Below are 16,275 nucleotides of genomic sequence, written 5' to 3'. Positions count from 1 at the left end.
CTGGTCAATCCTTTTGATTCTGCTTTTAACTGGCCTCACAAAAGAGTTGGATTCTAGGTATTTTGTCAGGTACTATGATCTTAAACTCTTTACCTGCATGTTTGTTAAAAAGTAGTCTTGGCTGGGCACGGTGGCTCATGCCTGTAATCCCAGCACTTTGGGAGGCCGAGGCAGGTGGATCACCTGAGGTCGGGGGTTCAAGACCAGCCTGACCAACATGGCAAAACCCCGTCTTTACTAAAAATACAAAAATTAGCAAGGCGTGGTGGTGTGCACCTGTAATCCCAGCTACTTGGGAGGCTGAGACAAGAGAATTGCTTGAACCTGGGAGGCGAGGTTGCAGTGAGCTGAGATCGCGCCACTGCATTCCAGCCTGGGTGACACAGCGAGACTCCATCTCAAAAAAAAAAAAAAAAAAAAAGTAATCTTAGAGAAGGCATATTTCTGGTGAGTTGCTGACTCTGTGTGGCCCATCCTGACTGCACATGTTCCTGGGTTAAGCCTGAGCAGCTGAGCCTCCTCCTCAGACTGCACCTGCTTGGAACCCCAGGGAATTGCCTTTACTATTCTCCCCTGTGGGTGACACTTGCTACTGGCTGTGTTGAGGGAGCCACTGTTGACCCTGCTGCCCAACAAGGTGGTGGGTTACTTTGTGCTTTCTCCTTGAAGACCTGCAGGAGAAAGCTCTTTCTTTTTTTGTATTGGGAACGCAGCTTCGCCTGAGTGCCCGGCTCAGCTCGCTTTTACTGCTGTACCTGTGGCTGATCAGGTTTCTTACTTCTAGCTTTCTGATAAACTTGGAGCTAAGTTTCTGGGCACTTGATTACAAGTGCCTGTGGCAATGCTGACTGCATTTTTATGTTACCTTGTTGCTTATTTAAGCCTCTACCCTTACTTTTTCTTTTTTAAAATCAACTTCTGATTTTAAAAAATCCTCTTGCAAACTTTTCTTCTTGTATTCTACCTTCAAATTAATTTAGAACACTGAGGTCTAAAGGAGTACTTTAATTCCAAGTTGTTCTTAAGGGGCTTACAGTTTGAGGTTGGGGCAGAAAAACAAGCTCTCATGGCATGGTATGATAATTGTTACAGGAGATATTTGCAAGTAGCTCTGTTTATTAGCATGCTGTAGACTGTGACAGTGGAGTGGTCAGGGAAAGCTTCCGGGAAGAAGTGGCCCTGGAGCCGTGATCTAATGGAGGGAAGGGAATTCTACATGCAATACAAAGTCCTGAGCCAAATGATACACTGGGGAAAATGCAGCTCATTTTGAAGCCGTGGAATATAGGGTGTGTGTGTGTGTGTTGTGTGTGTGTGCTTCTGTATGGTGGTGGCAGTGATGCCAAGAACATAGGCTTAAGAAGTAGGCAGATTGGCACGGCTCTACATGAGGCAAGTTGTTAGAATTCTACCCTGACAGCTCTGGGAAGTGTTTTAAAGTTCACTTTGGTGGGAGTATGGGGAATGGATGGGAGAGGCCTAGTGGAAGACAGGGACCAGCCAGGGGGCTGCTGAAAGCGACGCAGAAGAGGATCTGCCCTACAGCCGTGTGACAAGATGGGAGAGGTGGGGACACGCAAGTGTGGTCCTGAAAGTGTAGGATCTGATTGGCTGTCAGTGGTAAAGGAGAAGGATGGTGCCTCCATTCCTGGGGTGTGGCGCTGGGTGGGATGGGCCTTCCAGGAAGCAGAATTGTGACAATATATGTTCAATTTTAGACAAGTTGAATTTGACAGGTGTTTGGGGCAGTCAAGGTAATATACGTGGCTGCCAATTTGACTGAAATTACTCAACCAATAAGCACAAGAATTTGGACAGAAATCCAAGCCCTCTGACTCCAAATAGTTAGTAGGTATACTTTATAGCCCTTGAATCTAGACAATGCTTTTGTATTTGTCTACCCTTGAAAGAATACTAGAAATTGTTTGCATATTCCAGCAGAGGGCAATATTCAACTGAAGTGGAAACATTCAATCAGTTTGTGTCCATTCATGAGTCTGGAGGAGACTCAACTGAAAAAACAAAACATTTTCAGCATAAGAGCTCCCTCTTAAAAAAAAAAAAAAACCCTAAAGCAAACCTCCACTTTGAAATCTATTAGAAGATTCTTAGTAGATTATATTTTCTGTTCCCTCTGGGACAATGCGTAGTAGGGGGGAAACTCTAAGCTTATATCTGTAGCTGTTATTAATTAAAAGACTATAATAATTCTAGCCTGGACATTAACTTTGCTGTCTCTGTGAGTGTGATAAATGGTTTTATTATTGCCTATGATCCAGTTTTGCTTCTATAGTTTCACGATTCTAGTTGTACTCTCAGAATAATGGGACATTATTTCAAATGAATCGAATGGCCAAAAAGTCATCTTATTTTAATATGCTCATATTAATAAGCTAATTATTAGTATTAATCAAAAACCTGGCTCCATATTTTCCCCTTGCCTTCTTATCCTTATTTGATCTCTCTGTCCTAGGCTTTCCAAAGAACATTGTACAGAACACTGATCTTGGAAGATATTTTGAAAAATAAGGATTCTTTGGCCAAATAAGTAGAAAATGCTGTGCAGTAGTTCCTTTTTATCTTTGGGGGATAAGTTCCAAGATCTCTAGTGGATACCTGCAACCCTGGATAATACTGAACTTTATATATACTATGCTTTTTTTCTATACGTACACACCTATTACAAAGTTTAATTTATAAATTAGGCATAGTAAAGATTAACAATGATAACTACTAATAAAGTAGAACAATTATAACAATATGCAAGTATCACTACTCTTGTGCTTTGGGGTCATTGGTAAGTAAAATAAGGTTACTTGGACATAAGCACTGCCATATTGAAACAGTTGATCTGATAACTAAGAGCTACTAAAAGACTAATGGGCAGGTAGTGTAGGCAGCATAAGGACACTGGACAATGAAATAATTCACTTTCCTGGTGGGAAGGAATGAGATATCATGAGATTTCATCATACTACTCAAGAATGGTCTGCAATTTAAAAAACGTAGGAATTATTTCTGGAATTTTCTATTTAGTATTTTTGGACTGAAGTCAACTGCAGGTAATCAAAGCCGTAGAACATGAAATCCCTGATGGCGGGGGCTGCTGTATATGAAACTCCCACGTTTGAGATTTATAATGCATTTAATGTTTTGTGGGCTTTAGTAAGTCAATAAACCTATATAATCTTGTTTAACTTAGCAGTTCTCTAAATTAACTGATCACACAAGAGTCCTTTTTTTTGCAATTCTCAACCTCTCATAGAAATGGTCTGTGGAAGGTACTTTGAAAATGTTGTTCTTCCTCAGCTCTGTGGCACCTCCCTCTCTAGATCTTATGTCCTCCATTTTCACTATTACCTGGTTCCCACCATCTGTTAGTCCAGTAATACGCACACTAGAGAGGTGCAAGGAAGAATTTTTCAAACTGTTCACAGTCGTCTTGAATATTCCAGATCATCCACACCTCCTCCGACATCCCACTTCAATTCTTGATATCACATGGGAGGCTATTGCCTGCCTGGTGTCTACTGGACTATAACACAACCTGAGAATGACTACAATACCGTTTGCCACTGTATGAATCCGCTTAAAAAATTATTTCGTCATTCAAAACTCTCTACATTTGCTAACTGTCTTAACTTGGTGTCACTCATTTGTTACTTTGTTGGCTTCTCCCAATAAATCATCTTCCACATTTTCATTGACAAGGAAATAGGGAGTTGGGATTGGAACATGTGTTACAATCACCAAGGAGAGAGAGGGCAAAATTATTTCCTTCAGGGTGGAGGCAGCCGCTCTCACCAGGCTCAAAGGGGCTTCCCCATCGTGATTCTGTGTGGGAGGCAGAAGAGGCCGTTGGTCCAAATGCAAGATTCAGGCAGGACACCTGGACATGTGTCCTTAGGCCCATTTCCTTATCCATCCATTCAGTAAATATGTGTTGACTGCCCATCACTTTTTACCAGCTACTGTTCTTGGCAGTAACCAAAAAAACAAAATGGCAAGGAGAAAAAAACCTTTGCCCTCAAGGAGTTTGCTTGCATTTAATTTCATTCAAGCATTTGTTAGCACCTGCTATATGCTGGGTATTGTTCTAGGCATTAGGCACAACCTGAGTTAAGTCTATACACTCATGGAGCACTCATACCTGCGGTCATGGGGAGGGGCATTTCTGGGAGTCAGGAATCAACCCTCCCCACTTTATGCATGTGGAAGCGGAAGCACAGAAAGGTTATGTAACTTACCTGAGGTGATACTGGCCCAGGCCATCAGAACTCAGGTGAAGAGTCCACTCCCTTACCGACCACACTACAGACTACCACTACGCCTATAGAGTAGAGGACTGATCTATTTTTTGTCTGGACTGCTGGTCTAGAGTTCTCTCCAGCATTTGGGGGATAGAAAAAGCACAAACATTGGAAACATTGCCTTGAAATGCCCTATTCCAAATGGTTCATCTCTCTCATGTCCTTATGACCCGCGTGCACAGACATGTCTCAATGACACATGTCAGTAATAAGCTGACTTTGCTAAAAACCTCAGCTCTGTGGTGAGCTGGCTTTTTGAGCATAATGCAAGTGATTAGGCTGTTTGCTTTTGTGAAAAATGATGGGGTAGGGGTGGAGGTGGGGTGTCATTTAATACTTACTTCAGTGAGGAAGTACGGATAAAACTCCTTGCCCAGTATTGAACATAGTGAATGTTTACTGAATGATGTCTAATCATGAGTGCAAGTTATATAACACATGCCTATGGTGGATTCAATGGTAAAGATATGCGTTTTGAGATACCAGGACCTAGCCATTCATGTCATGGTGACTAGAAGTCAGCAGATATTTTGCTTGAGCATTCTGTAGGCTGGGGTGCAGCACTTCCCTCTGTGCTTTGGTTTGTGAAACGTAGAGAGAGTTGTGTGGTGGATTCGCCTTATTTGAATATCGCCTGTGAGATATGACTGGGAAAACAATAGGGCTTTTATCCACACAAAGTATTGTTTCCAAGATTTTTCGTTTGAGACACTCTAACACAAGGGCATTTTAGGAGAACTGTTGCAGATGGTCCAAATATCAAGATATAGGTCCTTTAAGCCAGGACAGCTGGGACTTGGGTGTTGGGGACTTAAGACAGCAGTACTAGGCAGGCCGTTCTGCAGAGCTGATCATTCACTTGCATACACAGCTCTACCTTGACTCTCATATGGAATATCTGGTCAAGGACTTGATAAATATTTTTTTCCTAGAAGTAGGGTATTTTTGGCATTTTCAACAAGAAAATCATACACAGCCCCAGGAAATGATTTGTAATTGTTGCTTTCATTTATTATTATTATTATTAAGTTCTGGGATGCATGTGGAGAACGTGCAGGTTTATTACATAGGTATACACATGCCATAGTTGCTTGCTGCACTCATCAACCTGTCATCTACATTAGATATTTCTCCCAATGCTATCCCTCCCCTAGCCCCCCACCCCCCTGACAGGCCCTGGTGTGTGATGTTCCCCTCCCTGTGTCTACTTTGTTCAACTCCCACTTATGAGTGAGAACATGCGGTGTTTGGTTTTCTGTTCCTGTGTTAGTTTGCTGAGAATGATGGTTTCCAGCTTCATCCATGTCCCTGCAAAGGACATGGACTTATTCTCTTTTTTATGGCTGCATTTTACAGAGCAATTCAGCCTTTTCTGTATTTCCCTTAGTGACTGACTTTGCCAGTCCTCTTTCTTCTCCTTGTCACAGAAAAGAGCAATCTTCATCATTAAAGGGACAAGGATACAGATAGGATATCATGATGATATGATACTCATTTTGTATATTATAAAAATATCTGTATTTTCTCACACATAAATAAAAATTCTCCTCACCACTTGGTTTATCAAAGGATTAAAGAATCATGGTTTGACCTGGAAAGAACTTTAGAAATCATCAGGTTGAACCCACTGTATGTTTGAGCTTACGACTCGGAGGTTCCCCGGAGCTCACCTAGATGCAGCACATTTGATTCATATCTAATATAGATACTTTATTCTAGCTTAGTCAGATAAGCAGGCTAGAGAGAAACAACAAGTATTAAACTCAACTAAGTATTCTAATGGAATTGCAATGATCTTGAAAATATAGCTAAAAGTTAGTTTCTTGAGTTGAAGTAGAATCTAAGTTTGATAAAAATGGAATTTTGTTTATGTCTTTGAAAGATGACTTGCTTAATTTTATTCAAGCCATTGATTAACTTAGGAAAATTATGCCCTGACTTCAATTTAAAAATGCAATTAACCCTTGAACAACTTGGATTAGGGGCACCAATCCCCTGCAGTCAAGAATTCATGTGAGTCAAAGTTAATTGTACCGAAGCTTAACTTCTCATAGCCCACTGTTGACCAGAAGCCTTGCCAGTAACATAAACCATTGGTCAACACATATTTTGTATGTTACATGTATTATATACCATATTTGTATAATAAAGTAAACTAGAGAAAAACATGTTCTTAACAAAATCATAAGGAAGATAAAATACATTTTCCATTTATTAAGTGGGACTGGACCACCACAAAGGTCTTCATCCTTGTTGTCTTCACACTGAGTAGGCTGAGGAGCAGGAGGATTAGGAAAGGGTGGTTTGTCTGGGAGTTTTATCAAATTGTCAAAAAATTTCCGAAAAAATTACCAACATATTTATTGGAAACAATCCATATAAAAGTGGACTCATGCAGTGCAAACCTGTGTTGTTTAAGGATCAACTGTATATTGATTTAGAGCTTCTGTGTAATTGATAATTGCAACCAAATTTTGGGGCGGAGGATACTTTTTCTCCATAATTGAATTCTTTGCTTTAGAGATTTCTATGGTGGGCAGGGGTGGGGTTCAGGAGATGTAAAAATCTGTATCATAAAAATTTATCGACCATGGAGTTATAAGATTCAACAATTGCATTCCTAGGTATATACTTAAGAGAAATGAAAACATGTATCTACACAAAAAATTTTACTTGAATGTTTATTGTGGCATTATTAATAATAGACAAAAAGTGGAAACAACTCAAATATCCATCAGCTGAGGAATAAACAAAACAAAATAGCTACCTTCTATCTATCTATCTATCTATCTATCTATCTATCTATCTATCTATCTATCTAATGGAATACTACTTGGCAGTAAAAAGGAATGAAGTACTAATACATGCTACAGCATGGATGAATCTTGAAAACGTTACGCTGCATGAAAGAATCCAGTTTCAAAAGACTACATATTGTGCAGTTCAATTTATATGAAATATCCAGAATAGGCAATTCTGTTGAGACAGAAAATAGATCAGTGGTTGCCTAGGGCTGGGGTGTGGAGGGAGGATGGTGAGGTGGTTGGGGAGAAATGTGGAGCGATTGCTAATGGATGTGGGGTTTTCTCATTGGAGTGATGAAAATGTCCTAAAATTGATTATGGTGATGGTTGCAGAACTCAATATACTAAAACCCATTGAATTGTATACTCTAAGTGGGTGAATTGTTTGGTATATGAATTATACCTTAATAAAGCTATCATAAAAACCTATATGGGGGAGTATATACCAACATTTAATGGTAGTTATATTGATTTTTTAAATTTTTTTCCCCAAGTTTTTATTGTTTTTTTTGGATACAAAAGACTTTATTGCTCATGGCATAGGCAGCATGGGCTTCATGTTCACATTGGTTCTCCTTGTCCAGCAAGTCCCCCAGGGGCCTTGTGAGCAGCTCAGATAGATGCTGCACACACACACAGTTTGTGTCACAGCTGAGGAACCCTGACTAAAAAATCCCAAATCTTATAAGGAGACTGCTAGCAAGCTTGCCCAACCCTTGCACTGGAAGGGGCTATTATCTTTACTACCCTGGTCTGAAGACAAATCTGCCTTCATCCCCAAAGGAAACACTATTTCTTGGTTTCAAGACTGTTGGCCACAAAACCATCTTTCAAAAGATAATCCGGTATAAACGTTTTCACAATAAGAGTAGGCCCACTGTGGAGAATGGCCTGCAGCAGTCTGGTGTTGCAAGAGGTCTACTGTGGCTCAAAAATCATTTCTTCAATGAACTCTATTCAGACAAAAAGAGCAATGGAAAAAGATCCTTTTGCCCTACAACATTTTTTTTTATTATTATTTTATTAGTGATAGAAGCCTTTTTTAGAGAGATGTCAGGAAAGTTTCTATTAAGACTCTGGCAGAATTGGATCATATGTTAACCTCCAGACAAAAAAACTGTATAAGAGGAGGGAATTCTCCACTGTCTTAAATAATTACTTTTGTCTTTAAAAAAATCACAAGCAATTTAAATGAAAAAAATCCTGTATTTTAAAGAAGATGTCTTAAATTCTTTCTGAAACAATGTAGAATATAAATATAAAAATGATATGCCAAGGAGCACATTTTGGAGTTACTTGATTCCAAGGATTTCTTCTTCCATCTTGGTTTCTTCTCCCCAGCTGCTGCTCAGTAGGGACCAGTGGAACTTGTTGAATTGAGTGGAATGTTGGGCTCTCGCTCACTAAGTCTCATTTTGATATTCTGTAAATGAGTGCCTCCTTGTTGCTCCCAGTCCATATTTATACCGAACAGGCAAAACGAAAGTTCTTACTAGTTGTCCTGCTTTTAGAAAAAAAAGAGAAAGGAATAACTGGGACATTGAAACAAAATTTCAAAGTGTTACAATAGCCTCTGAATTAAGAGTGGCAAGTAGTCTCTCCAGTGCCTTTGCCATTTTAATTCTGTGGCCATTGTGAATTGCATTTGCTCACTAGGATAAAACATTGTAGCAACACATGCAGGTGCAGTAGTTCGTAGTCAAACAGCAATACTTACTAAGTGGAGAGGAAAAGGGTTGGCTTTTGGACTTACAGAGCCAGAAGGGTGGGAGGAAGTAAGGAGAAAAGCATAAATCTATCTATGAATCTGGCCGTTCAGAAGTTGTGACAAAATAGCTTTGATATTGGAAGTGTTTCAGTTAGTTAATTCCAAAAAGTAAACAACTTTTCCTTCTTTGTCCTGATCCACAGCTTGTCTAACGATCCACCACATCTTGTCAGCTATGTATATTTTGGGCCACCAGTTGCAGGTGGAGACGAGAAGCATTTATTTAGCACCTGTTAAGTGAAAAGCACCCAGCTTGGTGCTGAGGATACAAGGGTTGAGCCGAAATCGATCTGGTCCCAGCTATCCCAGAATTTACAGCCTATTGAGAGAAAAAGATTCATTCAAAGAGTATGAGCTACCCGCCATGTATGCCAGAGAGGCACAGAGGCTGCTATGAACACTACCATCAGGCTGTTTTTCTGACATTTGTGGGGGCAGGCAGAGCAACTGAGAGCATGATCCTGGTTTTCCACCTGTGCTTTTGACACGACTCTGTAGATGTAAGCCAGTGGTGGACTTGGTTGGCAACAAGACAACACTGGTGGTCTGGCTGCCTCTGACCATGAGTCTTCTGCCACAGCCAAATGGTAAAATCAGAATACCGAGCATCCTGTGTTTTGGGTGTAAGTTTTTTATTTGCTTAAGTCTAGGTTCTGTGGTCTCATTTGCAAAGTAAGACAGTAAGACTTGTGCATGGAGTTGAGATTTTTTAGGCGAATCTGCCTCTTAATGAGACACTGGCATGAATCTTACAGTGACTTAACCCTGTTGGCTGGTGCAGTGTCACTAGTAAACGTAAGTCTTAGAGATTATCTCTTGTTCCATTATAGCTTGGCAATAAAAAAACAACAACAATGTGTTTATCAAGTTTGGGAAGTCTGATTTAGAGGAGTAATCCTTCCTTCTGGGTGGGCTTGAGGGCAAGATTAATAGGCCTTTAAAACAGAATAGGTAGAGTTACTGATACCATTATCTGCTACAGGTTGCTATAGCAATGAGTGGTTTGATTGCACTGTGTAATTGGTGGTACGGTGGGTTAGTGTAAAAGGATCCTACTAATTTAACAGAAACTCTCCTAGAGCAATTTAATTAAACTCTGGTAGAATGAATGCCAAATTCTTTGAAAGCTCTAAGATATAGTTCTGTTTAGTTCTAGGTTAATTAAAGATACATTATTATCTTGAATCAGCACAATATCACAAATATTTTGAAATGATTTTTGGATAAAGACTTTCTATATTTGGAAGTTATTTTTTAAATGATGAGGTACAATTTTTAATGAAGACTTGTATATTTTAATATAGTTTGTGGTATTTGTTTTGAAGTGAAAAAAATTGCACTGGACTACATAGAAAAACGTAGGCACGACAATCTATAAAGGCTAGTTCACTGGCCTTTTGAGAAGAGAAAGGAAGCTGGAACCTAAATGCACTACCAGGTGTGAACACATCCTCTGTTACTGCAAACTTCGTTAACAGACAAGATTGCCTTTTCGATTAGCAATCTGGATAAAATCTATACTGTTCTTCTGAATAAATGCTATATGTACAGAATTCTTTAGAAATGCAGCATAATGATCATTTAAGAGTTTATGGCTGAGATAACTTGAAAGGAATGAATGTCCTAAAACAGGCAAAATAGAAGGGTGTGACTCTTGATGTCTGTGCAGATGTATCTATTGAAACTCTGGTCCTGGTTATCCTTTCCTCCTCCTCCTCCTTCTTCTTTTTTTTTTTTTAACGCCTTTGTAATCTCTTTCCTACTTATCCCAATTTTTAGGGTTTGAGTATGTGAGTTTCAAAACCAAACCAAATCTCTACTGTACACTTATAATGTGCCAAATACCATGGTAGGTGCTTCACATCAATTTTCTGCATCTATGTAGTGGGACAAAAATGTTAATTTTAACCATGTGTTTTGGACTTTGGCACTTGAAAGCAGGTCCGTGAAGGGTGAAGCTAGCCCATTTTGACATTCCTACCTCTGGCAATGCCGTTCATGCCGATGTTACTCTGCTGCCACCTGAAGGCCTTCTGTGGGATGTGCATTTAAAGGCAGGCAGAGATGCTGTGTACACGTGCTGCCTGGGCTGGGTGTCCGCTATGATCTTGTCCTCATTCCCTGCTGAGATCAGTTGACATGACCACACAAAATTAGGGTTATTACCTTGTTTGCTGGTTATTACCTTGTTGGTTTAATCATAGAAGCTGATTATAAATCATAATCAGCTTATGCATTATAATATGCATTATAAATTCAAGAGCAATATACTATTGTGGCATGCAAGTATGGTATTACCTGCTTTCTGCAAAGCAAATTCAAAGTTATTGTTGTCCAGATTTTTAGAAACACAAGACAAGGATTGTTGGTTTCTCTGCTCCATCCTGGTCTTACTACTTATAGCTCCAGCCTTGTAATTTGTCATCTTTATTATGATTTGTCATGTAGAGCCATATAAATGAATACTTTATACATTTTCTAAGCATAAACATGGATGATAACTCCTAGCATTGTTGCCCAGAAGTGAGAAGAGCTTTAAATCAACCTGCAGGTTTGAGGCATTGGGTAAATTAATATGAGTGACAAGGTCTAGGTAATGAACCTGCTGGAAAGCTTCAGGGGTTTCCTGTTTAAAGCAGGGCTGTGGGGGAAGGGATGTGGAACTTCCAGAAAAGAAGTGAGACCCCACAATGTTATATGTTAGCGCAGATCTGGGGTAGAGACTTAGACTTTCAGTCATCTGTCCTTGCTAGGGATGTCAAGTGCTTTAATTTTCCCCAGGCCCAAACCTGTTATTGGTGGTTATTTTGACAATAGTGGCTCTTGTTTACGGGCAACTGAGTATTTGCAAACACAACCAATAAATCAAACCACAGAGCAAAATGCTGCCTTGGGTGAACCTTTTTTTTTTTTTTTTCTTTTTTTCCATCCCAGTACATCCTGACCACTACTGTTTCCAGGAAACCCTTTATTCAGAAAGAGGACACCCGGTGTGCCTGGGGCTGAGGTTGGAGCTGAGGGCTATGCTGGTGTTCTTGACTTTCAGTGATGTGGAAGGAAAAGCCAGACCTCCTGTGTAATGAATTATGCTCTTTTGAAACATATTGAAATCTGTGGTATTTGAGGAAATAGACAAGTGGGATTTCCTCAGGTGGGTACGAGTCACGTCCTTGCAATCTGCTGTTTTGAAGAACCTTCGGTAGTGAGCAGCCTTCCTTTGGAATCAAGGGCATTTATTTATTTAATGATATTTTTTCCCCCTCAGGATTTCCTGTGAGAGCTCCCGGGCTTGTTTACATCTTGGTCCAGACAGATAATACCAGAGTATGGACAGTCAGGTTATTAGACACTCTGCTCTGTGGACAGCTGATTTTTAAGAGGCCTAATCTAAAAACCTACCTCTATGCAGAAGGCTCCCAGGCAACTCATTTACACTTGTCAGCGAGTAGTAGTTGTTATTCTTCTTAACAAAAGCTCCATGCAGCAGATCCTGATGGGAATTATTTCTTTTGCAGAGGTTAAGAATTCAGTGTCCAGCAGCTCAGCAGCCGAAAAGGAAGATGTAAAGGTAATAAATGACTCCCTGCTCTATTTGCTTCTTTCTTCTTTGCGTGTCTTTCCATAAAGTAGAAATGAAGATTTAGTGGTAATAAAAATGTTTAAAAAACACTAAAAAAAGGATGTACCCCAAGTCACTTTCAGAACAATGTGAAATTTCATTTTCTTTTTTTCTTTTTTCTGTTTCTTTCTTTTTTTTTTTTTTTTTGAGATGGAGCCTCACTCTGTCACCCAGACTGGAGTACAGTGCCACAATCTTGGCTCACTGAAACTTCTGCCTCCCAGGTTCAAGCGATTCTCCTGCCTCAGTCTCCTGAGTAGCTGGGATTATAGGCACCCACCACTATGCCTGGCTAATTTTTGTGTTTTTAGTAGAGATGGGGTTTCACCATGTTGGCCAAGCTGGTCTCGAGCTCATGACCTCAGGTGATCTGCCTGCCTCCGTCTCCCAAAGTGCTGGGATTACAGGCATGAGCCACTGTACCCAGCCCCATTTTCTTTATCCAATTCTTAATCCCTATTCTTTATAACCAAACCTAGCTATCTTTCTGAGTTGTAGTTGTATATGCAAGATGGTTGAATACATTCTGCAAAACAAATTTCTACTTGAAGTTTGATGTTTATAGATATTTGACAACAATGTGATTATAAGAGTAAATCTGGGAGATGTCCTCTAAGAATGAAATAACCTGTGTACAGCTTTCAGATGTGTTTCAGCTTGGGATAGATTCATCACTCATTTTTAGCTGTTAAATAATAAGTGTAAGACTAGTTTTCTGTTTACATGTGATGATACATGTAACATGTTTTCATTGATGCTTTCCAAGGTTGTTTTTCTAGTTCACAAAAATAAATATTAGTGTAGCATATATGTAATTTTTTAAAAACCCACCTGACTTTATCTTTTTCAGTGTGTCAAAAGCCTGGTGGTTCAACAGAATGAACATGAAGACCAGCACAGCCTAGATTTGGGTATGTTCTGAAATAACGCTTTTACCTATACTCATAATGATATCCCAGATCCAGGTTTAGAGTGGACAAGAAGCAAGTAGATTTTAACATAAAATATTCCTTCCTGGGAACCTTATCTATTTCCTGAAACCCATCCAGATAAATTTTATTTGTAGGATCATTTGGAATACCATGACTCTAGAGGTTGAGACTCCGTTTACAATCTAAAAAACAAGGCAATTAAAGCTTTTCATGAACAGTTTTACTCTGAGCCAGAAGCTGGCTTTGGACTTGTCACATGTTCCCTTGTTATTCCTAGGAAGTAGGCACTACCAGCCTCAGGTTCAGGTGAAGCCATTGAACCACTGGTGGAGAGTAGACGGTGGAACCGAGACTCATAACGTCATTCCACCTGGCCCTAGAATCTCCAAGTTTATCAATATCCCATTTTGATGCCCAGTGGGGTCCCCTTGGAGCTCAGCCTGTGTGATCTACCCTACTGAGCTCAAGAAAAGACCAGATGCTTGTTCTGGGATTTGAGTCTGATGTGAGTGTCCTTTCAGAGGAACCAGGTGTTCCTCCACCCTTGGCAAGGTGGACGTATTTCCTCCCTTGGACCTGGGAATTCTCATCTGCTTACAATATTCTATTTCACAACTCCCTGAGGACTCCTTCCTAAATCTTCTACCAGGCACTCTCTATTTCTTCAAGGCTAATTTGGGCCCCAGCCCTATCTCTTGAGTTACTTAGAGGTGAATAGAGCATCATGAAGCTGATGGGGTGTTTGAAGACATAGGCTGAGCAATCAGCACAGGCTGAGTTTGGGCACCTGGATGGTCTGTGAAGACCTCTGGGGCTGACAAGTGAGAGGCAGATGAGCACGAACCATCCCAGTTGGTTTCCTCTGGTTCTGTAAACCTGAGGCAGCTCACACACCTGGAAAGGCACACACGGGCAGGACAGCCTTAGAAGTTGCAAGGGGTGAGGTGTTGCTGATGGTGGTGACTGAGGGCTCAAGCTGATGTGAAATCAGGGAAAACGAAATCAATGCTCAGAGTGAGATTAATGAAGAAGGTGGATGACCCACAGGGTCACCGTGAGCCTACACGTGCCTGGGGCTGGCTCCCTGGAGGCCGGGGGAGTGTGGTTGGTATGCTGCGCCGACACACGGCAGAGCAGTTACAAGCATTCAGAAATCATGCTGTGTAGAGCAGAGCAAGGAGGAAGCACCCACAGTGTTGGCTGACGGTGTTGCTAGTAGCTTGGCCACGTGCCAGAGGTGGTTTCCAGGATCTTGCTGCACACGGCTCTACTGAAATTGGAAGAGAAATTTAGACCCACACTAAGCGATATACACGTCCTCCATATTTTTGCTATTTAAGGTAAGAGTAATGATTTACTTACAGAAGAGGGTAAGAGGAAGGCAAAAAGAAAGCAAACATCTCTGTATAGGTGGTTGTCGTGGGTCACTGATGTCAGGGCCATAGCTGTTACTCACACACACAGGATGTCTCAGCTACAGATTGCATCATGCTCCTGGGAATGTTAGCTTTGAAGAATGTTTACTAAGACGAATTGCTGGGGGAGGGAGGTAGGCTACTAAAAGTATGAAACGTTGAGATGATCTTAATTTCAGGTTTTAAAAACTCACTCTAGTTTCAAACTTGTATATTTGTGAGCAAGAAGACACGTGCTGTGGAAATTGTAGTAGTTTGGCCTCGTCTGAGTGTTTTGTCAGTAACATCATGAAGTCTGTGAAGGACTTGAGAAAGACAAATGAGCACAACTTTAATGCAGTGATTTATGAAAAGGACCGTGATGAGTGTTTGTTGTGCTGGCATTTTCTTTTTGGTTCATTTAAACTTTTTGAATTAATAAAGTCCCCTGAGTTTTTGCAAAGGAAATTATAACAGATTTTCAAAGAACCTGAGACAGAGAAGGGGACAGCAAGCTGTGAGCAATAGTCAGATGGTCAGACACGGTCTGGAATAGGAAACGGCTCGCCCTGGAGGCTACTTCAACACTATTTTTTTGTTATTTCTTATGTGTTATTTTTTATTTTTTGAGATGGAGTTTTGCTCTGTTAGCCAGGCTGGCATGCAGTGGCACCATCTTGGCTCACTGCAACTTCTGCCTCCTGGGTTCAAGCAATTCCCCTGCCTCAGCCTCCCGAGTAGTTGGGATTACAGGCGCCCATCACCATGTGCAGGTAATTTTTGTATTGTTAGTGGAGTTGGGGTTTCACCTTCAAACTCCTGACCTCAAGTGATCTGCCCGCCTTGGCCTCCCAAAGTGCTGGGATTACAGTCATGAGCCACCCCACCTGGCCTCTTTTGATATTTTATAAGTGCTTTATTCTGCCCAGTCTCAGGAAATGTTGATAAATAGCGTGGGATAAACACATGATAAATGCTGATAAATAGATGTGTAAGTCTTTGCTGACTTGTATTATTCAGAATTGTGTGGTGTGGGTGGGGCTTCATCAGTGACACAAGCACGGCTCCAGTGACGCCCTCTGTGCTGATGGACACATTCTCTCGCTGTTCTATCCAGTGTAGTAGCCTGTGGCCACCTACGTCTGTTGAGCATGTGACTTGTGACTGAGGAATCGGATTTTTAATTATCTAATTTTGTTGTATTGGACAGGGCAGAACAGAGTAAGTTCCCTTTGTGGTGGTGTTTTCTTTCTCCTTCTGGAAGTGTTTTATGTGTTTATTGTTTTCTATTTTTTTAAGTTTTCATGGTACATAGGAGGTGTATATATTTGTAGGGTATGTGAGATGTTTTGGTACAGGTGTGCAATATGAAATAAGCACATCATGGGGAAAGGAGTATCCATCCCCTCAAGCATGTATCTTTTGAGTTTATAAACAATCCAATTACA

The 16,275-nt window shown here is 40.6% G+C and overlaps 1 protein-coding gene across 3 annotated transcripts in view; it reads left to right on the top strand.

Annotated features, from left to right (window-relative positions):
* LOC105475154 (Rho guanine nucleotide exchange factor 28) overlaps positions 1 to 16,275 on the top strand; it is a 311,081-nt gene that overhangs the window by 158,134 nt on the left and 136,672 nt on the right. For all 3 annotated transcript variants that reach the window (XM_011730182.3, XM_071098819.1, XM_071098818.1), the window contains 2 exons: positions 12,398 to 12,450; positions 13,352 to 13,412. In XM_011730182.3, coding sequence (XP_011728484.2) covers positions 12,398 to 12,450; positions 13,352 to 13,412 — 114 coding nt within the window. The remainder of the gene's footprint in view (positions 1 to 12,397; positions 12,451 to 13,351; positions 13,413 to 16,275) is intronic.

The sequence above is a fragment of the Macaca nemestrina genome, chromosome 6 (genome assembly GCF_043159975.1).
Source record: "Macaca nemestrina isolate mMacNem1 chromosome 6, mMacNem.hap1, whole genome shotgun sequence".
NCBI classification, from domain to species: Eukaryota; Metazoa; Chordata; class Mammalia; order Primates; family Cercopithecidae; genus Macaca; species Macaca nemestrina.
The sequence above is the reverse complement of the archived record's forward strand: the minus strand, read 5'-3'. Positions and strand labels throughout refer to the sequence as shown.